The sequence below is a fragment of the Cnephaeus nilssonii genome (assembly GCF_951640355.1).
Source record: "Cnephaeus nilssonii genome assembly, chromosome: 4".
In the NCBI taxonomy this organism is placed as follows: Eukaryota; Metazoa; Chordata; class Mammalia; order Chiroptera; family Vespertilionidae; genus Cnephaeus; species Cnephaeus nilssonii.
The window spans coordinates 47,568,618-47,592,315 of record NC_137075.1 but is presented as its reverse complement, the minus strand read 5'-3'; the positions used below and the strand labels follow the sequence as shown (position 1 = coordinate 47,592,315).

Below are 23,698 nucleotides of genomic sequence, written 5' to 3'. Positions count from 1 at the left end.
GGACCCTAGGGGGTTGGATTTCTGATCTCTGAGAAACTTCCTGTTCCTCCCCATGTCCCATATACACACCACCCATGAAGACAACCATGAGTCTAAATTATATATTAGAAATCCACTCCTTTGGTTCCTCTCACAGAACTATCTTTTAAAACATAAACGTTGCAAGATGGCACATTCTGTACACTCATTCTGGGGTGTTAGTAACTTGTCAGGTGGAGGCAGTGAGGTGGCCTGAAGGTGTGGGAAGAGGCACTGGGGGGCGGGGTGCAGTGAGGGACCCCTGGGCTTACTGCAACCACTGCTGGGCCGCCGCCATCCTTATGAGAAGGACATCCAAGACTCTCTCTCCAGTTAAGTGCAGCGAGCACTCACTCTGGGAGAGGGACTAGGGGCCTCTCAGAGGGGGGGGGGGGGGGGGGGGGGGGCGGAAGGACCAGGAGAGGATGCCGGGGACCCAGGCCCTGCCTGTGAGGACGATGGCAGTGGAGGCGATGAGGCGATGGAAGTCCACGGCGGCGTCGAAGGGCACGTAGCGGTTGAGGAAGGTCTCCCGCAGGAAGGTGATGAGGTTGCGGCACATGGTGAGCAGGATGTAGGAGAACATGAAGGAGATGCTGGCGGCCGTGCCCCGCGACAGGATGATGCCCACAAAGGTGGTCTGTGCAATGCCCGAGGGGGGCGAGGCAAAGGCGTAGTCTGCGGAGGGGCCCGGGCGGGTGAGGGGGGGCCGTGCAGCGGAGAGCGCTACTGAGGGAGGTCACCCGCAGGCCCTGGCCAGCCCCGCCCACAATCGCCTCCCCAAGTCCCCATTCAAGCTGCCCCCAGGGTCTGTCATTCACACAGTAGGCCCGCTCTGTCCTCCCCGCAGCCGTCAATCAAGCAGGCCCCGCCCCCCGGGCTCTGGGTGTTTCCGAGTCCTGCGCCCACCCCCGCGGCCAGCACGCACAGTAGGCCCGCTCCAGGAAGAGGCCCGCGGCCACGGTGTAGAACACAGCCACACAGCCGATGTGGCGCCGGTAGTTCTCGATGAAGCGCTTGAACTGCTGCACCGTCTGGTGGCGACGGCTTCGCTGAAACTTCTGTCGGTGAGCCTCGGTGACCAGCAGGGGCTGAAACAACGTCACCCTGGGAGACAGCAAGTCTTGGCTCTCAGGTAGGGACCCAGCGCGAGTGCAGCCCCGCTCCCCTCCCAGCCTGAGCTCGGGAGAAAAGGGCCCCGGGTTACTCAAGCCAAGCATGGTTCAGAGTCACACTCTTCAAGCCAGCTGTCCATGTGGGGACCCCTGGTAAGTAGTCACTGGGTCAGTACATCCCCGGGGACGCACTTCACCTACCCCCAGTTCTCACTCACAGACAGCCCTCTCCCCTTCCAATCTGAGCTCCCAACTCCCACATCTCTATTCTCACTCTACACTGGAGCTCAAAGGGCACCTCCTCCAGGAAGCCTGCCCTGACCTCCCAGACAGAGATGAGCATTTCCTTGAGCTCTGAAGCCCCTTGCTCTTACCACCGTTATCCCATTCATCAGTGGGACATTGCAGTTCTCAGTGTACCAGGCTATCTCATATGAGGCTGTGCCTGGCACCAAGTAATCAATGTATGCATGCTGAAGGATGGATGAACTGCCTGGGCTTAGGGGAAGCAGACGTACTTCTTGCCAAACCTCCGTCGAACCTCCTGGGGAGGATCGGTGTCCTTGGGGCACGGCAGTCTCTGCGGTGTCCGCTCCACCTCGACATCACTGCGGGAACTGTGAGCACTCACTCTGGGAGAGGGACTAGGACAGGGATGCAGGAGACAGGATCTTGGTTACCTAAGCCACTTGGGGCTCCGTGGCCCCTGGTCTGCCTCCATACCCACTCTGTTGAGGAAGGTCAGAGCTCTCAGCCGGAGGACAGCAGGATTCCCAGAGACCTAGCTAGAGAATGAGTCGCATCCTGGGGGTTCTAGACAAGGCTGTCACATATAGCTGTGCCCTTTACAAGGGCCTCTGACCCAGGCCAAAGGTGAATGCAGGGCTGTGTCTGCAGAGTAAGAAGTGTCTTTTTCTGATTTGCATGAAGGCTTGATGTAGGCTGGCAGGGTCGGGTGGGGGCTATGACCCCAGTCATTTTTGGGGAGAAAAAAGGCAACTCCCTGTCCCCAGCCCTCCCTCCAACATTCCCAGATGAGGGCTCACCAGAGCTTATCCTGGCTGATGTAGGAGGCTCTCCGGCAGAGATCCTTGATGACTTCAGGCACCTCCACTCCTGCAAAATGCAGAGCTGGGCTAGGGAGCAGCTCAGGGCCCGGAGCCTCAGGAGGACCTGGCTCGTATGTCCAGACACTATAGAGGGTCCCTGGCCAATACCCTGCCTCTGGGTGCCCCAGCCTCAGCCTGTGTCCCCAGTGGGAGCTAGCCCTAGCCACCCCTGGTCAGGGAGAAGGCCTAAAACAAAGTTGGCCAGGCAGGCTCCCCTGAGTGTGTGCTCACCTTCAGTCTCACTCCTGGGATGGAATCAGGCTTATGGGGTGGAGCTCAGGAACTGTATGCAACCCGTCTGCTAAAAACATTCCGCCACAAACCCCCACTAATGACCCTCCAGCTTAAAATCTCCTTGGAGGTAAGTGTAGAATCTAGTGGTGCATATATGGGAGATTCCACTTTTCTGTGTTGGAAAATGTTCATAAGGAAATGTTGGGGGGCGGGGAGCAGGGGGGGACCCTTCCAGGAGCTGCCCATTGTTCCCTGTCTGGGCTCAGCACTTAGGGACAGTCAATCCAGGTTCTCACAGGAGACCTGGGAATCTGCAGGTCACTTCCAAGCGCTAAACCAATCCTGAAGATTACCCTGGTCTACAGGCCAGAGGCCAAACGTGATTAAGCTGAATTTAATAAAATCAGAGTGTTGAAAACAAAGTAATCTATCCCCTCTCAAATGCTTTAGCAAACAGCAGATGTGGCAAAAACGGTAACAAATGACAAATCTAGGTGAGGGAGAAAGAGATGCTCCTTTAAACTCTAGGTTTAAAATGTTTCCAAGTAAAATTTGGAGGAAACAATAAAGTACAACAATTACAAGTCAAAGGGGCCCTGGGCTGGGTAGCTCAGTTGGTTAGAGTGTCGTCCCAATCACCAAGATTGCGGTTTTGATCCCAGGGCACATGCAAGAAGCAACCAACGAATGTAGAAATATGTTGAACAACAAATCTCTCTCTCTCCAATAAAAATTTTCTTAATTAAAATGCCAAATAAAATAATACTCATTGCTAACCTTCTACTTAATCCTCCTTTCCCAAGCCTGGTCCTTCCTCCACCCCAAGGGCTGTATATCCGGGACTCTGGCCTGGGTTCACTTCAGGCACCCACCCCTGCTCTGCCCTCACGCCTGGGTGCCTCCGTCTCTGGCTGCCTGGGAAAGGTGAAAAGCTGCAGGGTCTGCACTCTACCAACTCTCCTCCCACCCTGGGCAGGGGAAGCCCTGACCAGAAGCCCAGCGGTGCCTGTCACCTGGACTGCTCCGCTCCCCCAGGCTCTCATAATCCTGGGAGGGGCTGGGTTTGGTTTCAACATGCCCCAGTGAGAATCCCAGGCTGTGAAGACACAGTGACAGCTCAGAGCAGGCCACAGGCGGTCCCTCTGCCTGCTCTCTGCCCACTCCTCACCCTGATCCTAGCCCCACCCACTGAGTCAGACACAGGAAGGGCAGGAAGTAGGGGGGACAACAGAAGTGGGTGTCCATGCACTTAGCAAACATTTACCGACCACTCCTCCAGGGGATAAAGTGGCAAACAAAACCAGAACACCCACCACTACCAGACACCCCAGCTGAGGTGGGTATGGCCGGGGTAGGGCTGTAATGAGGAGACACTATTTCCCCTCTGCACTGGGCTCCAGGCATCGGGTTCTCTGACAAGAAAGAGGAATTCCAGCTGCCATCCCCCATGCCATCCTGACCCTGCACACCCCACCAGCAGGGCTGCATTGTGACTTCTGTGGGTCCTAGGCACCGTTGTCTTCCTGGGCCTCTTCCTCCATTAAAAAATAAATTAAAATTTATATTTAAAATAATGATATTGATGTAAAGCAGGGGCGAGGAACCTTTTTTTTTCTGCCAAGGGCCATTTGGATATTTATAACATCATTTGAGAGCCATACAAAATTATCAACTTAAAAATTAGCCTGCTGTATTTGGTCAAACATTTAATTAACTCACCCCGAATGCCTTGGCAGGGCCAGACCAAATGATTCTGCGGGCCTCATACAGCCCGTGTGCCAGACATTCCCTACCCCTGGTGTAAAGAATATAATCCAGGCTGGATACAGCATTACATATTTATTATTATTATTATACTCATTCTCTTTTCTGATCTTATTTTATGATTTTTTTTTCTTGTCTTCTGATTTTAAAAGGAATGAAAACATTTCCATGGATTCCCAAAATACATGGGCCTTGTGTACCGTGCCTGCTGTGCCTAACGGCTAAGCAGCCCTACCTGCAGGCTCCCTCACCTTTGACGCAGAGCTGTGTGAAGCGGAGCTCGCTGTCATGGTCCCGCAGCATGAAGTGGAAGTCCTCCCATGTCAGCTCCTCCTTGTCCTGGAAGCCCGACTCCCGGAACATGGACTCCACCACCTCCGCCAGCTGGGCCTTGGACAGGCAGTTGTTGGAGATCTCGATGAAGGACCTGGGGGTTGGGGGAGGGGAGCTATCAGGCCCTGACAAGGGGCCTGGGGCCTAGACACACCGGCCCACTGGCCATCCCCCCAGGCAGGCCTTCAGAGCCCACATGGGAAGACCCCAACGGGCCAAATCCCAAGCGCCCTCTTAGCTCTCACAGTCTCTGGCTCTGTGGGTGAGAAGGTGGGGGCCCCTGCTCTTTACCCTCCTGCTTCTTCCTTCATGTCCCACCCTGTCCCCTGCAGTCCCTGCTCTGGCCCACTCTCCTAGCTGTCCCATTGGACCAACCTCAGCATCCTGATGAACTCGTCCTTGGAAATGAGACCATTCTCATCAAAGTCGTACATGCGGAACATAAGGCGAGACTTCTCCTCAGGGGATCCTGGGAGAAGGAGGCACCTATGAGAGGCCCGGACCTCCTGCCTAAACCCAGGCTGGCCAGGAAGGGCCTTACACGAGTGTGACCCACTGCTGGACACAGCGAGGGGTTGCTCTGCTTCCTGACTCTATCGGGGCGCTCCCAGACGTCTGCCATGGCTAGAGACCTGGCCCCAGTGCTTCCCCATCTCCAGCTACACCCAGGTCAGCTACACCCCAGCCTCAGTCTCCAGCCCCTTCCATCTTCTCCTATCTGGACAATCACTCCCTCCTCCACTACCTTTCATGAAGACCACCAGGATGTCCAGGAACTCCCGGAAGGACAGGTAGCCATTGCCATCTTTGTCGGCCAGAGAGAACATGGACTCCACAAACATGTCCTGGGGCTTGAGGCCCAGGGACTCGGCAAACTCGACCCTGCTGAGCTCACACGTCAGGGCCTCCTGCACCTTCTGAGATGAGTCCAGGGGCAGGGTCCCCGCGTCTGCCTGGTCGATGTCCAGCACCTGCACTTGGGCAGCAGCAGAGGGAGGGCGAGAAGGAGACAGGGATTCCTTGACTTGAAGGCCAGTTGAGCCACCTCTTAAGGTATCTGCCCAGCACCCCCTCCCCTAAGCACTACCCCATAAGCCCTGTGGGTGGTCCCTGTGGCCATTTAGTCTACAGAACCTTGGCCCTGTGCATTAGCTGATTGGGCCAGGGATGCCCACTTGAGCCACGCAGGGGACCTGGAATGGGGACTGAGAGGTCCCAGGTCTGTCTTGCCTGAGCACAAGAAAGCTCAGAAGTTGTGGACCACCCTGTTCCTCCAAGTGCTCAGAGACACAGAGACAGAGCGCAGCAGCAGCACCGAGGAGGAGGAGGCAGCCTCCGAGAGGAGTGGCCGTGTTTGCCGACAGCTTTCCCTTCCCTGCTCCTTTCCAGGCCAGGCCACAGTCCTCCCTTTGGAATTCCTGAGACACTGCTACATCCTGAGTCATCTGACCCTTCATTAATGCTGGCTTGAGCAGGTTGCTCTTATATCCAGAGTTTTGACTGAGAGAAAAGCTCAGCTGGGTTGAGAAAAAGCTGGGCTTGGGAAGGGGAAATTCTCGTCATGAGCCACCTTTATCCCACCCCAGGGGCTGCCCCAGCGTAAGGAGAACAGACGGTTAAGGAAGCAAGCAGGCTGCAAACCACAACACCTGTTGTTCCTGCCTGTCAACTAGAAGCCCCTACTCCAAGCCTGGCTATGATTTCATGAGGTAAACCTTGTTGCTTGAAACAAGGTGCTTTAGCGGAAAGAGCCTGGGGCTAGAGGCAAGAGACCCAGGTTCCTGTCCCAACTGTGCCCCTGTCTCACTGTGTGGCCTCAGGCAAGTCTGTTCAGTTGTCTGGCATTCATTTCCTCACCTGCCCTCTCACAGGGTTATTGTGAGAATCAACAAGAGAGGCTGTATGAAAAAGATCTCATTTCAAAGCTGAAAGCACTGAAAGGGTTGGCAGCTACCCTAGGAAACAGTAGCACACCCTCACCTCCCAACACAGGGAGTTCTCTTTCATAGCGCTGCCAGATCCTGAACCGAGTGGAGATGCCTGCCTGGGCCCTGGCAATGAGTCAGCCCAGCAGGGGGACCCTCCATTCTAGTACATACTCATATTCAACTTGTTTAAAGAGTAAGTGGTGTAGTCAGGTGCACACAGCAAATGACGATTAAATGGTAGATTCCCTCACGGATCCTTTCTGCAGGTAGCCAACCCTGCTCCTTCTCCTCAAACACTGATTTTTTTTGCCCTTCTACTGGGTACCTCCTTTCTTCTTCTTCTTCTTTTTTGGTTAATCCTCACCTGAGGATATTTTTCCATTGATTTTTAGAGAGAATGGAAGGGAGAGGGTGAAATATTGATGTGAGCCCCTTTCTTCTGAGCCAAAACTTCTCCAACTTTGAGTCCTTGCCAAATCTCACCTCCACCATGACTTTATACCTGCCTGAAGGTTCACCTACCATTTCTGAACTCCTAGACCATTTTTTTCCTGGGTCACTTTTATAGCTGTCATTCTTTGCCAATTATCTTCCTTTCTGTGCGCATCCCATCTTCCCATTGGGATGATAAACTCCTTCAGTGGGTGCCCACGCCGTATTATCTTTTATCTCCCAAGCTTCTCCTCTCCACTGTTCTGCTCAGGCTGCCTTTATTTTCATGCCAGACAGGGGTTCAAGTCCTTGCATTTCTCTTCCTATCTTATTTCCCCACAACCTCTCAATGGCTCTCAGAAGGCTACAAGGTAGGCACTAATACCCTCTGGAGGCCTCTGGCAGCTACACTCCTCCAAGGAGGAGTGGCTAAGGGCTCTCACTGCCTGCAAAGCCTGTCTCGACCTAGATTTCCGCAGCCTTTAAGTGAGGACAGAGAACCTGGGCAGCCCTGAGGAGAGATACCGACACATGCAGATAAGCCCCTTCCTAGGAAATGACTCTATGAAGTCTCACAGTGGGTGGGATTGGAATGGGGGCTGGAGCATCTCCTTACAGTAAGGTCAGGTGACCTGGCCAAAATCACAGTAGAGTTGATTCTTGGCTGTGATCTCAGGGTTTCTGAGTTGCTCTGGAGTCACCCAATGGCCTTACGCAGGTAAGGGCACCACCATAGACAGACGTGCAAGAACAGATCTGATCCCACATACAGACCTGGGAGAAAAGGTGCCTGAAGAAGGTCTCCAGGAGGTGGCTCCGCTGCTCCCGCGTCACGGCTGCCCTCATCAGCTCCTGCTCCCGCATCTCCCACTCCTGGAAGCTCAGCCCACTTTCCTTCAGAGCCACCCGAAGGTTTTCCACCAGTGCCTGCCGCTCTTCCTCCAGGTTAAACAGCAGCACCTATGGAGGCAGCAGGAGGGAGAGCAACCGTTTGTCAAGGCCTCTTGGGTCTAGGAGCTTTATATGAATCTTGTAGGGGCCCCTGGAAAGAGAGCCCCTGCAAAAGACATACTGTCATTTCCTGGCTCAGGGGTTAAGTGGTTTTCTTATATATGCAGAGTCACATACATGTATGAAGCATTCTTCCCTCCCCGTTCCATACTGGAGAAGGGGAAGGCAGGGAGGCCAGAGAATTGAGGGGACCATGAGCCAGACACCCAGAGCTGAAGATCAGCCTCTGATTGATTTCCTTCCAAAATCTTTAACAAATCATTCCAGCCTGAAATCAGGGGACAGGGAAGAGCACCCAGCTTCTTCCAAGGAATCCCAGCTCAGACCTGCCACAGTGTCCTTAGAAAGGGAGGGGCAGACTGTGTCTGCAAGAGGAATAGGGGACGGACTGTGGAGATCATATCCAGGAGGTCCAGAGCAGGACAGATGTGCTCAAGTTCATCTCTCTATCAGGTACTGCAGCCAGTAGCCAGAAGCCAGAAACCCTGTCTGGCCCAGTGCTCTTTTCCCTCCACCTGGCTGGCGTGTCTGTGGACAAGGAGCCAGGGGCCAGCTGGGCCATACCAGGTCATACTCCTTGGGGATCTTGAGCAGCAGGGTACGGCATCCACGGTTGTTGGAAAGGATGAGGTTGACCTTCTGCAGGGGCCGCAGCTGGATGATGCGGAGCACAGAGAGCCTGCAGTCCAGGACACGGACCTGCCCGGGTTGTAGGTGCACAAGCACAGGCCGGCAGGGCTCCTTGCGGCCCTGCCATTCCAATGCTGGGGAGAGACGGGGCTGGGTCAGCTGGGGCCTCCGGGCTCGCCCTGCTCGAGGCAAACCCAAAGGAAGAAGGCCAGCTCAGAGCTGGAGTTAGATCAAGGCCTCCACAGCTCCTTGCCTCTTCTTGGCTACTGAGAGACACCCCCTCCCCAACAGTCCTGCTGTGCTTCTAGCCCATGAGCAGAATAACTACCATTTCCTGAGTGTTTACCATGTGCCCAACATGGTATCAAGTACTTTGCATGAACGAATTCATTTAGTCTTCATAAATCGATAAGGTAAGTGCTATTATTATTCCTATGTTACAGATAATGAAAAGTAAGTTTAGAAAACTTAAAGATCTGCCTAAGGCCCAACTGGTGAGATCAAGATTCCAATCCTCAGTCTGACTCTAGACCTTCATTAATTACTTCTCTGTTGCCTGAAATTCCAGTGTAAGGTGCACAAAGCAGCAGTTGTTGGGAATTTGTGAGTCGCAGAAACCCTGTGAAATGTAGTCCAGGTTCTGTGACTCCTCCCCATGGGTCTATCCCATTCCCTATGGGACCTTTGGGAGGAGCTACAGAGGCTGGAGGACTCCAGGACCAACTTCCACCCACTGCCCCTGTGGCCCTTCCCCCTGCCCGGCTGCCCGGAGGCCTAGGAAAAGGAGGCCTTTCCTTAGGCTGCTGAGGTGGAGGTAGGGGCTGTCGCCCTGAGTCATGTCCTCCTCCTCACCACCATGGCCATCCCCGGCTTACCTTCCACGCCCTCCACGAACTTCTCAGACTTGATGCTTTTGCAGTCCTGGCCCTGGAGCTTCTTGAAATTTCTCCTCCGGAGCCGGGCAACAATCCAGGCAACAAGCAGGCTCACTGGCAGGGCAGAGGCAGTAGGCTGCTCAGAGGAAGGTCTGGGGAGATCAGTGGCTCCTTTGCCAGACTCCTTTCCTTGCCAAGACCCCTGCTTTCCCCAAGTCCTAGATCTGTCCATTCTCCAACTGTAAAGCTGCCTTCAGCGAGGTGGGGCGCTGCTTTGCATCCTATGGGGAGTTTGGGGAGCATCTAAGATGCCTATGCAGGCTCCTCCCCTGCTTCCAGCACTCGGGTCCTCTCCTAGCTAGAGCTGCACCCACTCTGCCAGGCTGCGGGTCCACCCACACACAAGTCCAAAGCCTCTGCCCCAGCAACTACATCCCAGCTCCGGTTCTCCAGCAGGGCTTTGCCTCTGACAGGCCCAGGCTCCTACAAAGAGCTGTGGATTGTGGATGCCTGGGATGCCTGACCAATCTGGGCCCTGAGAACAGGGGGGCAATTCTCCCTGGTGCCAACTTATCTGCAGGTCAGACACTTCTTGTGTCTCCTCCTGCCTCTGATGTTTTTGTCATCTGCCCAGAGGAACATGGCTTGATGCCACAGATGGAACCAACCCTCCTCCCAGCTGGCATCTCTTACCCAACCCCACCCTGCCCACCACTTTTACCCAGGGGGAAGCAGCAGAGGGTCCCAATGGTGATCCCGAAGCCAAATCCACTGCCCTTGAAGTAGTCCCGCATGACAGGGGGGACACAGGCTGGCAGGCCCTCCGTGCTGAGTTGTCCTGGCTGTGGGCAGGGGTCTCCTGGGGAGGCAGAGAAAGCTAGAGTCCTGGGGGGCTGTTGGACCACAGGCTCAGGCACAGCATCACTGAGGAGATGAGGGTGGCAGAAAGGGGGAATGGTGGTGGTTCTGGGTACCAGAGGGAAGGAGGCTGCTTACCCCTGTCATGGACCCTGCCATTGTACCAAGAATGTGGTGTTTTCCTACTTGGGTAACAAGTGGGGTCCAAAATGAACCTCAACCTCTCTCTTTCCCTCCTATGCACATGTGTACACACACACACACAGACACACACACACACACACACTCACACACAGAACCCTTCCGTTGTCACTGCTGTGGGGGTGGGATATCCTCACTACACTTAGCCCTCCTAGTGTCTCACCCCCCCCCCCCCCCAGCCCCATCCCAGCTGAATGCGTCTCCTTACCAGGACTCTCTGAGTCTCAGCCCTGCCCTTACTCGGGCACCTGGAGTTGTGTAGGGGGGAACCTACGTAGCTGTAAGTGGCAACCTTGGTGTCCAGATCCGAAGTTCCCAAGGGCAAAGCCATAGTTCACTCCCCCCTTGGAGTCTACTGTCCAGCCACACTGACCCAAACCCATGGCTGAGGAGGAAAGAAACTCCAGACCCCAAACCCCTGCAAGCACCCCTTGGCCACTCACCCACATGCCAGAAAAAGACATTGGGCTGCAGGGCACTGGGGTCCACGTTGGTGACAGCCACTAGAACATCCCAGAGGGATGTGTTTCTGATCTCTGCGATCTCTTCCTCAGAGAAGAGTCTGGGGGTGAGAGAGGCGGGGTGTTCTCAGAGAGGGAGAGAGATGCAGGCCCCAGGCCCAGGGATCCAGACGAGGAAAGAGCCCCAGAGGGACTGGGGATGGGCAGTGCCAGCTGGGAATCAAGGGTCCATGGGGGCTGCTTATAGGCAGAGGGTCTGGAGTCTGAGGTGGGGACCCAGGCAGGCCTTACCCATTCCTGGTGTTCTCAAACCAGTAACGGTCACCATCCCGCAGGCGCACAAACTGGTCGAGGACTATGGTGCTGAAGAGGGGCCCGGGGTTCCCGTGGCTCTCCAGGAGCCCCCCGGGGAGCAACTCCAGCAGGGACAGGTCCTGGTTGTACAGAGCAGCGGTGGCTTCCAGCACCTGGGGCCGAGAAGGGACAGGAGTGAGTGTAAGGACCTGGCATCACCCTCAGGCAAAGAGATGGTTCCCAGGGATCAGCCTTAGGGATAATAATAAATGACAGTAACACTGACTCAGTTATTATGCCCCAGGCACTGCTCCGAGTGCTTTACGTTAGGTCACTCATTATGGGGATTCTCTCACAGACTCAGCTGCCTGTTTTACAAAGTTGGAATAAATTAGGCAGCCAATCCCCTACGTAACTTATTCTTGGAAAGGTATGCAAGTTCAAGAATCAAATCAGTGCAAATGTTAAATGGTAGAATGATGTGTTAGAAAAGGTTTCCATTTTTTTAGATCTAAAAAAGTGTTTAAAAAAAATCAAATCCCTACATATACATTGTATTTTAAAGACAGTCTTCAACAATATATGGGCAGCATATTCTACCTCACCTTTACTTTAGTTCTTTTCTTCACAGTGTAAATAAGCACCTGACCAGTTTAATCCCAATGAGGTGCAATTGAAGCTAAAGATTTGCTACTTTGGATATGCCTGCTGATTCTTATCTTTATATTGATTTTATAAAGTTTACAAGCCCCACACACATATCACATCTTTGTTGGTCTTTCAATTCTCTATTTTCCAACAATTTTATCAAACAGTAAGGCCAATAACATTGTCATCAATTATAGAAACCCTGCTGTACCAAGATGTTAAGGCAGCTAAAACTAGTCTGTTGGCGGGGTGATAGCGTAGGGTGTGAGAACTGACTCCCCTAAGGCAGCTTGAATAACAGTGTGCAAAGGTACGACCTGTTCCTGAGTCAAGGACCTTTTATACACCCAGGGAATCTGGGGAGAGTAAATGAGGTAATGTCTACTAAGTGCTTGGCATGCAGTAGATGCCCAACAAACATTTGGTGGATCTGCACAGTTGCAGAGTCTAAAGCCAACTTCTGCTGGTCTGGTAACCTACAGCCTGGTGTATGATGCTGGGAAAAGCAAGGTGGGTGAGCCCTGCCCCTCTCAACAGGTGCTTGTCTCTGGTACCCGGGTCTCACTGCCCATCTTCTGTGTCTCAGGCCAGTGTTCCCATGGCCCTCCCACCCTGCCCTCTGGGTCCCGACCACTCCTCACGGTGCCATGGCTCCGGGAGAGTGCAGGGTTGATGTCCTGCCATCTGGTAATGGGAGGCAGGCCCAGTGCTTCCCTGGCCTTGGTGTAAGAGGGCAGGCCCAGGTCCCGGCCCCGCTGCAGGCTGCTGGCCAAGTAGTCTGTGCGGGAGTACTTCAGTGGCCCGGGCCAGAAATCTGTGAATTTGACAGCAGAGAGTCTCAGGGAACTCGGCAACACCAAAGCTCCTCTGGCCCATCCCCCAGGCTCCCACCAGCCCCATGGGGACTTAAGCTGTGGGAGCTGTGGCCATCAGGTCAGAAGCTCTCTCGGCAGTGAGACAGTGCAGGTTCCCAGGCCTGGATACCCCGCCCTGTCTGGCTCTGGAGCTCCAGCTGAACCTCCTCCCAGGGTTGCACAGCCTCCAGGCCAGTCTTGGCCTCACCTCGCACATCCTCAACCACCACGTGGTCTTCTTGTTCAGCAATCTGGGAGGCCATGCCCAGTAGCAGCGCGTCTACATCTTCAGCTCTTTGTAGATTTGGGTGCTATGGGCGTGAGGAGAGGAGAAGAGTGTGGCTAATGGGGCCAGAATTTGGGCAATCAGACTCCCTCCGCCTATAGTCTACGTTCTCTATTCAGTCCTGCTGTTCACTCCCAAACTGGTGGGTCATTGCTCTTCCACAGGTTGATTCACCACTCACGGTGAGTGATGTCCTCATCCAGAGCCCATGCTGCTGGGAGAAAGGTCTCCATGAGCACAAGGAACCAAAAACTTGATTTCTTCTATTTTATTTTATTTATTTATTCATTATTTCTTCTATTTTAGAAACAGACTTGAGATCATGGTTGACAAAGACACTAGAAGATACAGGTCTTGGTTCTTGTTCTGTTTAGTAACCAGATGTGTAATTGTGGGCAAGTAATAGGATCTCTCTGAATTCAGTGCCCTTCCCTTACTAAAAAGGGCATTAGAGAGTAAAAAAAAATAATGAAATAAAATTAATAAAGTAATAAAAAGGGAGTAGGAGGGCCCTAACCGGTTTGGCTCAGTGGATAGAGCGTCGGCCTGCGGACTGAAGGGTCCCAGGTTTGATTCTGGTCAAGGGCATGTATCTTGGTTGCGGGCACATCCCCAGTAGGGAGTGTGCAAGAGGCAGCTGAATCGATGTTTCTAACTCTCTATCCTTCTCGCTCTGCCTTCCTCTTTGTAAAAAGTCAATAAAATACATTTTAAAAAAAAGGATTAGGAGGACATAGAGGTCTCTTTAAACTCAGCTCCATGATTCTGATCCTATGCCTTCCTCTTCTCTCTTTTCCTTCCTCCTCCCTTCCCTCTTATGAACACTCTGAGTTTGCTTTAAATTAATGATCAATGCTCTTGACCCACACTGACCTGGTTTGGATGGACAGACTATCCCCGGTAATCTCTCAGAATCCCTCCCTTCTCCTTGCCTCCAACCCACAAAAACACATTCATTTGCTGCCTTAGGGAAGTCTAATTGGAGAGTTTCTTTGGGGGCTGAGATGGCTGGGGTACTCCAAGGCTTACAGGGGACTCAGAGCTGCCAAGGGAGAAGAAAAACCTGAAGGAAGCAATAAATGTACAGCCACACTTGCACAGTCCTGAGGTGAGAGTAGAGGGTTGACTTTTGACCATGTACAGCTACCCGTCATCTCAGACACGGGTAGGAGAGATGGCTTGGTCCCCAGGCTGCCTCCTCCACCCCAGCCCATCCCAGCTGCTGGCTGTCTCAGCCCTACTGCCCACTTTCACCACATACCCTAATACACATGTGTGTGCGCATGCAAACACACACAATACACATATCCACCCACATAAATGTCCCCAGCTCTGACCTCTCGGCTCCAATAGCTGTTGCAGACCCGGAGAGCTCTGGAGACGCTTGAATTCCGATTGATGACCCTCTTGAAGTGGCAGCTGGCATTTCTGAAATGCAGGGAGCAGGGGAGTGGTGACTGAGACCCCAAGGTCCTAATGTCAGACATCAGCTCTGGTCTCCAAGGCTGTAGCGAGGGGCCAGGCCATGGCTTCCCTGAATTGGTATGTGTTCGGGGTAGGTCCTGAACAATCTGGTTTTGGGGAGGTCCCTCTCCCACATCAGACCAAATATCTAAAAATGCACCCATAGAGTTTGCTCATGCTCTCTTGTGCATTCTCTCCACATGTTCATATACATTTTGAAAGAATTTTCAATTGTTCTTTTGAAATTACTTGTCTATGAATAACTCAATGGCTATGATTCCTTGGCCATCATCAGGCATATCCAGAAATAGTTCCAGCTCTGGCCCGGTAGCTCCGTTGGTTAGAGCCGTGGTCGGCAAACTGCGGCTCGCGAGCCACATGCGGCTCTTTGGCCCCTTGAGTGTGGCTCTTCCACAAAATACCATGGCCTGGGCGAGTCTATTTTGAAGAAGTGGCGTTAGAAGAAGTTTAAGTTTAAAAAATTGGGCTCTCAAAAGAAATTTCAATCGTTGTACTGTTGATATATGGCTCTGTTGACTAATGAGTTTGCCGACCACTGGGTTAGAGCGTCATCCTGATATGCTGAGGCTGTGAGTTTGATCCCCAGTCAAAGCAAGAAACAATCAGTGAATGCATAAATAAGTGGAACAACAGAAATTGTTCCAGAAAAAGAAGTTTTAAATTATAATCAATTGTAAAAAAATAAATAAATAAACTGACATGCTTTGCTTTGTATACATTTAATTAATTAATTTTTAGTTAAAGTCCCCTTTTTGTTATTTTGGAGTTTATATTTTCTTCAGCTCTCAGACATTTTTTAAAAAATATATATATTTTTTATTGATTTCAGGGAGGAAGGGAGAGGGAGAGAGAGAGAGATAGAAACATCAATAATGAGAGAGAATAATTGATTGGCTACCTTCTGCACACCCCACACTGGGGATTGAGCCCACAACCCAGGCATGTGCCCTGACCGGGAATCGAACCGTGACCTCCTGGTTCATAGGTCAACGCTCAACCACTCAGCCACACTGGTCAGGTTCACATTTTTATTATAATTTCTCCAAAAGGTTTATAAGCTCCAAGTACTGTATTTACAGGTAAAAATGCCCCCAGGGTAGTGTCAACTTCAGCACAACAGGCTGTGTGGCTCAGCCTCTGAGCCTCAATTAGCCAGTCTGAAACTGGAGGATTAATATCTACACCAGTTGCAGGAATATGGACCTAAAGTGCTTAAAAACCACAATAATGTATCTTTTTAAACAATTATTTTTATTCTTCCCCTCCTTGTTCACTGTCCCCTGATAATCCTGTCCTGAAGACTCAAGAGGGCAATTTTCTCAATTGACAATACCATCCCCACCCGGCCCCTCACTTCCCAACACACATTTGAGCCCTCCTTTACCTCACGTAGACGCCAGGGGGCACCATGGTGGACAGGAACTGTTCAGAGGCTGCCAGGAACTCTGGAGAGATGCTGGGGTCCAGGAAAGGGCGGTACCCTGCCCCACGGGAAGAATAGGAGAAACAAACTCCTTAACCCTCCATCCTCCCATAACAGGCATCCACCTGTCTTCTTTCCGCCTATGGAGCCCAACCACAACCTCCCCTCAACACAGGTGCCCCCCACGCCCTCACCTGTATATTCTGGGGGTGTAGTCTGCAGGAAGCTGGGCAGCCACTCATACAGAGCAATGTTCTGAGGGTCAAGAAAGAGGAAAGGTGGGGAGAATGCTCCAGCTGCCGGGCCAGGAGGGATGTGAGCCCAGGGAAGGCTTCAGTGGGAGAGGACGACCAGGCAGGGGCAGTGATGGGAAAGGCAACTCAAATGGGAGGGGAGCTGAGGCCTCGCCCCACAAGGAACAAGGGATTGGGGGGGAGGGGTGGGGGGACACAGCTACATCTCTTGTGTAAATGGCACTTTGCCTCTCTATCACTCCTAGACTTTAGCTCTCCACATGAGCAGGGGGTCCTGCGAGCCAGGGAAGGCGGGTCACCCGGTCCTGGTCACCAGCTGTCCAGTCAAGGGTGTTTCTGGGTGGCCGATGTCCACGGATGGAGGGCTCTGCAGGGGAGCAGAGTCTCCGTGGCGCAGGACCTGAGGGTGGGCGGGGAGGGCCGTGCCACTGACCTGGTAGGTGGCAATGACCCTCTTGCGCGCGTGCTGGAACAGCTCCTCGTCCCCCCAGCGCGGGTGCTGGCGGGCCAGCCTCTGTGCGCACAGGTTGTGGTAGCGGAACCAGAGCAGGCCCAGCGCCTGCAGGAAGGGCTCGCGGTTCCCTCGCTCTGCCCCGAAGGCTGCCTCCGTCAGGGGGACGCAGGAGGGAGAGGAGCGGCGGTGTGACCCGGGGGAGCGGCCCCGCGCACACCCCAGCCCGCGCCGCCCCCCAGCCGGCCCTGGCCGCCCGCCCCTCCCGCGCCCCGGGCGGCCCCGCGGCCTCACCGTACAGCCCCCGCGGCCCGCGCTGTCCCGTGGCGGGGTCGGGCGCGCTCCACATGAGCAGGGGCTCCTGCGCGGCCCGGGGGAAGGCGGGGTCGCTCCCCGAGGCCAGCTGTCCCCCAGAGAAGCTCCGCAGCGCGTCGCTCCAGGAGTGCGAGGAGCCATAGATGGCGCTGCCGTCCAGCCAGCCCGTCACCTCGTTGGTCTGACAGGTCAGCAAGGGGGTAGGTGAGGCGGGTAAGGGGGGGGGGCAGGACCAGCGCCAGGCGGGTGTCCGTGGGTGAGTGGGGGTGGGGGATCCTCTCCCCGCACGACCTGCCAGACCCGGAGCCCGGAGCCCCACCTGCCTGGGACCCAGCTCCTGCCCGCCACCTGCCCAGTCTCACCAGGTCCCGGGGGTTGCTGGAGCTCTGTCCGGTCTTGGGGTCCCAGCGGCTCCTCTGGAAGGGCAGCACCACGTCCCCGCGCTGGTCGGGGTCGAACACGGGGTCTCCGGGCGGGACCCGGATGTTGAGGAACTCGGCGGGGCAGCCAGGTCTCTCTATGCTCACCAGGTCCGAGAGCACGTGGTAGCCTGCCCGCACAGGGGAGGGCGCTAGGGCCCACGCTCCTTTCTTCCCCAGGAAGCCAGTTCCCCCACCCCCAGCCCCAAGCTGCGAAAGACTCCACAGCCATTATGGGCAAGTCCCAGCCTTGACCTCACCCATTCCTTCCCAATGCTGCGTTACACCCCGGTCCAAACTGTTTGCATTGACAGTTTGGCCTTCTCCTTGGTAACTGGGAGGTGCCCAGTGAGTGTGCCTCGGCAGCATGGGTTCCAACACATTGCTGGGAGCAGCCTGCCCATGCCTCGGTGGCATGGTGGACACTGAGAAGCAGGTGTGGGCATTTTGAATAACTAGCAGGAGCCTGGCATTCCTGCTGTGAGCCAACAAACAAACCATCACTAGGCCCTAGCAACCCCATTTCCACACCCGCCAGCCCTCCTGCCAGGCGAAGAACCCTGTACTGAGCCTGTCTTAGCAGCCACAGAGGCAGAGAGTGAGAAGAGCATCCCACCGAGTCCCCACCAGATTATTTTCATGCTCCTGCTTCTACCCCATCAACAGCTCTATCTGGGGCACATTTATTCCTCTTCTAACCAGACTTTATCCCTCTGCTCCCACCCCTACCCCACCTGCTCCTCCATCTCTCTCCCCTGTCTCTCTGACCCTCCAACACTTCTCTCCCTCATTCTCTGAGTCCCCCTCAGACATAGAGGTATCTAGCTGACTCCCCTGGCCTCTATGCCCTACAACAGGGGTCCTCAAACTTTCTAAACAGGGGGCCAGTTCACTGTCCCTCAGACCGTTGGAGGGCCGGACTATAGTTTTAAAAAAAACTATGAACAAATTCCTATGCACACTGCACATATCTTATTTTGAAGTAAAAAAAACAAAACGGCAAAAACACCCGCATGTGGCCCGCGGGCCTAGTTTGAGGACGCCTGCCCTACAGGTTGGGGCCCTTACCGAAGAAGACCCCCAGCACTGTGCGGTTCTGCAGGGAGGCCTGCCCTGCAGGGCCCCTCGTGGCAGTGTTGCTGACGTCACGGGGATTAGGCAGGTAGGGTTCTCCCAAGGGCTGGTACACACCATCTGCATAGGTGGCTGAGACCAGGCGCTGCAGCCGATAGCCTGGAATGGGATGGGTAGGGACAAGGACCAATCCTCAGAGGGCTTCCCTGACCTCCTCTCTCCCAGGCTTCCTCCAAACCACAGATCTTAAAACCTTGGGAATGGATAAGCCTTTGCTGGTGCCTGCCAGTCCTTACCCCTAAGTGGTGGGTACCATCCTAACCCGGGCTCTGTATCCGCTTGACTCTCACTTACCTTTGCTGCCCCATCTGTGCTCTATGAGGTTGTTGTACCATCCATCAAATCGCTGCACCTCCCAGGAAATGGGGTTCTGCGCTCCTGTGTGAGGATGGAGGGAGGGGGCAGCTGGGCAAGTCAGTACCCGAGAGGAGGGGCAGGCCTGCAGAATCTGTGTCCTGTGAGCCTGACCCTTGGGTCAGCAGAAAGTGGACATCCAGCACAGATGTGGGATGTAGGGTAGGGTACAGAGGGAGACAATCAGAGCAAAGTGATGTTCAAATTCAAGCCCAATCTTTAAGCTGTTGGGGCGGAGGCGGGGGTTGGGGGGTTGGGGGGGGGGGTTAGATATGGCAGGGAGCACTTCAGGATTGTAGCCAGGTAGCCATGTGTAGTGTGTTGACAAATGGCCTCAGAGAGAAAGAGGAAGCAGAGAACAGGGGCAATGGGGAAGGAGATGCAAGAGACTTTTACTGCTCTCACACCTCAGCTCCCTGGAGGACATGGCAGGACAGCAGCCATTCCAAGCCTTAAGACATCACACAGAGCAAGAGCTAGCCACCCCCAAAGAGCAAGCCACTCTTCCACCCAGGAAAGGACATGTCATTCTCTGATCCATCCCCAGGCAGGGGCAGTGTGGAGAGGGGCTTGGCCCTCTCCTGCTGAGCAGAGCCCAGGGCAAGGATGTGGGCCGCAGAGCTGTGGTTTTGATCCTTTTTCCAGTTTCTTGGGTGGGATCAGGGACTGATAGTCAAGTGGATAACCTTGCCCCCCCTTTTCTTTGGGAGTCAACATGTCCCCCATATAATTCCTTTTCTTGACCCTATTTACTCCAAAAATCTAGGGTTTGGGAGGGAGTACTCAGCTGCTGAGGGAAGAACTCAGGTAATGGGGGCAGAGGGAAGGATCCAGAATCAGAAATATAGCAGGGGTCCTTCTGGCCAGTAGATTTCTTTCCCCAAACTAGGAGGCCAGAGAGCTGAGTCTCCCCGTCTCCTCAACTCAGAGAACAGAGCAACAAAAAGGACTCTCATTAGCCAGCGGGAGACCTATTCCTCAGATTGTCTCCCCACTCAGACCAAGGACAGGATCTCAGAGCTACTCTCCTGCCCCATAGTTAACACACACATGCACACCCAAGGTGGTCAGAGAGGAAAAATGACTCAGGCCCTGATATGTGAGCAAAGAACTGAGGAGGAGCAGAATAAGAGACTCCAAAATATGTCACTTTGGCATGTGGATTATTTTGAGCTGAAGGCAATCAAGATATAGCAGACTCAAAAAAAAAAAAAACTACTTTTTTCTCAACCACCTAAAAAATATTAGGTAGGGGGCGTGGCCCAGAAAGAGGGTTAATACCAGAGATAACTTTTGATCTGGATGGCAGGGCAAACATCTGCTCTTCCTATTGTCTTATGAATTTCCCTTCTCCCCGTTGATGCCCCAGACCCCTATCCCACTCCTCAGCTTAGGATGGTAAAGAAGCCAAAGAATCAAGAAGGAATGAAGGGAAAATTTTTCCATCTCTGCAGAACCCAACTAAGGATCAGGACTTGGGGCAGAAATAGGGCAGCCGCATACATTCTATCTCTAAAATAAAATGAACTGTGGCAGAACAAGGGATGGGGGCTGTTGGGGAGGGCATGGGGGAGAATGCCTCTTGGGAATTAGAGGCAAGAGAAAAGGAAAATCTAAGGCCAAGGCATAGATAAGGCTGGAAGAAATGCAAATGTGAGCAGCTCTGGCAAGGGAGAAGCTGCAGGGGCTGGCTCACCACCCTATGCCGCCAGCCAGGACATCATTTCACAGATTTTCTTTGCTCCCTGTTCTTGCATCCCCACCCCTGATGATCAGAGACTTGCTCTTTTAACCTAATTTGTGGCACCTTAAGCCCACTTCCCTCCTCAGAGACCCAGACTGTAGGAAATTGCCTCAGATTCTAGTAAGAGACTATCCAAAGCCAAAGGTAACAAGATGAAACTCTTGGGGATTTTTTTCCCTAATCATATTGTTTTAGAACATTGGTGACTTCCTTTTGAGGAAGTCAGCATTCAGTCCAATCTGACCCCAAGATCCTTTATTTTCTTCTGTGTCTAATCAATCTTTTTCTATTTGGGGTCAGGGATAGAGGCCATAGGGCTGCGTCTCCCCCTCTCCTCAGCTCAGAGAACAGAGCAAAGAAAGGGACTCTCATTAGCCAAAGGGACACCCTCTCAGACTAAGGACAGGACCTCAGAGCTACTCTCCTGGCCCATACTTGACATGAAAGGAAGGCACAATCAACAAACTGGAGATGAGCACCTACAGGCTACTGTGTTAGCGAGGGAGTAGGGCTAGAAATGGATGTGATTCAGCCTCTGTCCTTGGAGAAGCCCAGAAGACGCTGGGTTCCTCTGCTCCTAGCCATGATTCTCCTCCAGTCTGTACTCACCAGTGGGTATCCATGGCCCAACCAGGAGTGTCCATGCCAGACCCAGGCAGAAGCCCATGATGAAAATGGAGACCCTAGAAAAAGAGAGAGTAGAGAGAGAATGAACCCCAGCAATTAAGGAAAGTCGGGTCAGGGCCTTGGCAGAGCGTTGGCATGAATCCAGGCATGGGGCTGGGTCAAGGCCACAGAAAGTAGCACGGAGCAGGAGACTCCCTCCCTCCCAAGAATCTTTCACTCATTCACAAATTACTTGATGAACACCCTCTATGTTCTGGGCATGGGCCTAGGCACTGGAGATTAAGTGATGAACAGAGCACACAGAAACCCTCACATTCCTGGACTTTACTGCCCAAGAGTAAGTGGAAAGCCTTGCTTACTGCAGTGTGGTCCTGGGACAGAGCCTTGTGAGGAGGCCAGGACATGGTGCCACTGCCAGTCCACTGTGTGGGTCTGAGATCACCTATCTGGTCTGGGCCCTGGTTTCCTCTTCCAGTTATGGGAGTCAACATGTCTGAACTGTTCACCTCCTAGCATGGTTTTGGGACTCAAATGTGAGATTGAAAAGTGGCAGGTGTTATGTAAATGTAACATAGAGAGTGTGGGCTGGAGCTTGGCTCATCTGAGTCAACTCAAAGGGGCTCCTGTGTTTAATGCCAACTTCCTGCTCACTCTCCCCAGGCCAATAAATCACCTAGGGACAACAGGGAAACAGAGGCAGCAGGGGGCTCAGGTAGGGACTTCTGAGCGGCACAGGGAGCGCAACGCCAGGGAAGACCCCCTACAGGCAATATGGAGGTTGGGGGCGGAGTGGGGCTGGGGAACTATCTAGTGGAGGAAGGTGGGAGCTCATGGAAAGCCTCGTCTCCAGCCAAACCCTCAGGGCTCCTGGATAGGTTGTCTAGTCACAGAGGAGGGAACCCAGAGGGCGACCTCACCCCCACTGGCCATCTCTCATGAAAGAAATGAGCTCAGTCAGCGTGGCTCCGTGGTTGAGCATTGACCTATGAACCAGGAGGTCATGGTTCGATTCCTGGTCAGGACATATGCCCCGAGTTGTGGGTTTGATCCCCAGTGTGGGGCATGCAGGAGGCAGCCAATCAACGATTCTCTCTCATCATTGATGTTTCTAACTCTCTCTCCCTCTCCCTTCCTCTCTGAAATAAATAAAAAAAAAATAAAAATTAAGAAAGAAATAAAAAAAAATGTAGGCCCTGTCGTAATTCAAAAGCTTAGTGTTCTACCCACTCCATCCCAGAGACTGTCCAGATACCAGCCTTAGATAGTTTGTGAAGAAAGAGCAGGGCTCTGGATGGCTGAAGCCATAAGGCTGGACATGCTGAAGTGCCCACAGTGGTCCTTCCCTGATCTAGAATGTCTTGCCTCTTCTCCCCTACCACTCTGGCTTCTGGATCCTTGGTCCGGACACCAATGTACCACCCAATCCACAAAAGCATGCAGCGAGCCTGCAGGCCAGGCTGTGGGAACCACCTGAAGGAGAAGGTGGACCAGTAATAAGCTCTCCCTGTGGGTGGGTAGCCACGGGGATTTACACAGCACATTTGTTCCCTAACTTTTTACCAGCCTTGACAGGAAGGCACAACGTCAGGAAAGGGCTGTGAAGCCCCAGGCAGTGGCAGAACCAGGAAGAGGATACAGGCCTGCCTCCTTCTTGACCCACATGGCAACTTTCCCAGCCGTGAAGTCCTACAGCGGTGACTCTGGGGTGGGGAAAGAGGAGTCCAGGCCCTAGGGAGTCCAGCTTGGTCCCAAGGGAGGACTGAAGAGGAAAGCCTGGTCTCTAAAAGTCCCCAGTTCCCTCCCTGGCACGATGTGCTGCTGCCAGGACGAGCTCGGAGAGATTCCCCGACGCCCAAGCAAACCAGGTCACCCAACATCCCCAGACCGCAAAGCATCTAGTCTCCCCAAACCTTGGTGGGTGGAGGATAGGCCCTAACGGGACCCACTGTAGCCCCAGGCTAAGAACGGAGGCGCAGGAGGGTCAGGCTGAATTCCCCTTCCCTCAAAAATGTGGCGGATTGGGGCACCCTCTGCCGCTAGAGCTCCCTCCGCGCCCCTCTCCCCCCAACCCCGTCCCCCTCCTCCCGGCGCCAGATCTGCAGGCCCAGGGCAGCCCCTCCGGAATCTGACCTGCGGCTGCGGAGCCCCCGCTTCGGGGACTGCGGCTTGGCTCCCGCCGGGCTCGAAGTTGGGCCCGGGACGCCCGCTCTCGTACAGCTCCCTCTCTAGTTCTGCGCCAGGACGGGCGGGGCTGGGGGGCGGGTGGTGAAGAGGAGTCGGCGCACCCCAGATCTGCGGCAGGGCGGGGCGAAACGGGGCGGGATAGAAGCCGGCGCACTGGGGACCCGCCGAGGTGCTCCGTGGAGACCCGGGCGCGCAAGGTGAGACGCCACGTGCTCGCAGGACCCAAGTGGAGGGAAAGTTCGCGTCCGCGGCTAGGG

General features: G+C 53.9%; 1 protein-coding gene across 1 annotated transcript in view; it reads right to left on the bottom strand.

Moving 5' to 3' along the window:
* DUOX1 (dual oxidase 1) overlaps positions 1 to 23,467 on the bottom strand; it is a 33,612-nt gene extending 10,145 nt beyond the window's left edge. Inside the window, exons 1-25 of the mRNA XM_079770000.1 lie at positions 23,388 to 23,467; positions 21,240 to 21,313; positions 18,827 to 18,910; positions 18,467 to 18,631; positions 17,342 to 17,529; positions 16,959 to 17,160; positions 16,647 to 16,813; positions 16,154 to 16,214; positions 15,921 to 16,017; positions 14,389 to 14,479; positions 12,974 to 13,076; positions 12,553 to 12,725; positions 11,261 to 11,436; positions 10,952 to 11,070; positions 10,171 to 10,308; positions 9,450 to 9,563; positions 8,509 to 8,708; positions 7,708 to 7,893; positions 5,319 to 5,544; positions 4,949 to 5,042; positions 4,492 to 4,667; positions 2,180 to 2,249; positions 1,652 to 1,777; positions 947 to 1,125; positions 466 to 696 (exon numbers count right to left, since the gene is read on the bottom strand). Coding sequence (XP_079626126.1) covers positions 466 to 696; positions 947 to 1,125; positions 1,652 to 1,777; positions 2,180 to 2,249; positions 4,492 to 4,667; positions 4,949 to 5,042; positions 5,319 to 5,544; positions 7,708 to 7,893; positions 8,509 to 8,708; positions 9,450 to 9,563; positions 10,171 to 10,308; positions 10,952 to 11,070; positions 11,261 to 11,436; positions 12,553 to 12,725; positions 12,974 to 13,076; positions 14,389 to 14,479; positions 15,921 to 16,017; positions 16,154 to 16,214; positions 16,647 to 16,813; positions 16,959 to 17,160; positions 17,342 to 17,529; positions 18,467 to 18,631; positions 18,827 to 18,910; positions 21,240 to 21,297 — 3,424 coding nt within the window. The 5' untranslated portion in view covers positions 21,298 to 21,313; positions 23,388 to 23,467. The remainder of the gene's footprint in view (positions 1 to 465; positions 697 to 946; positions 1,126 to 1,651; positions 1,778 to 2,179; positions 2,250 to 4,491; positions 4,668 to 4,948; positions 5,043 to 5,318; positions 5,545 to 7,707; positions 7,894 to 8,508; positions 8,709 to 9,449; positions 9,564 to 10,170; positions 10,309 to 10,951; positions 11,071 to 11,260; positions 11,437 to 12,552; positions 12,726 to 12,973; positions 13,077 to 14,388; positions 14,480 to 15,920; positions 16,018 to 16,153; positions 16,215 to 16,646; positions 16,814 to 16,958; positions 17,161 to 17,341; positions 17,530 to 18,466; positions 18,632 to 18,826; positions 18,911 to 21,239; positions 21,314 to 23,387) is intronic.
* Positions 23,468 to 23,698: the final 231 nt, after the last annotated feature.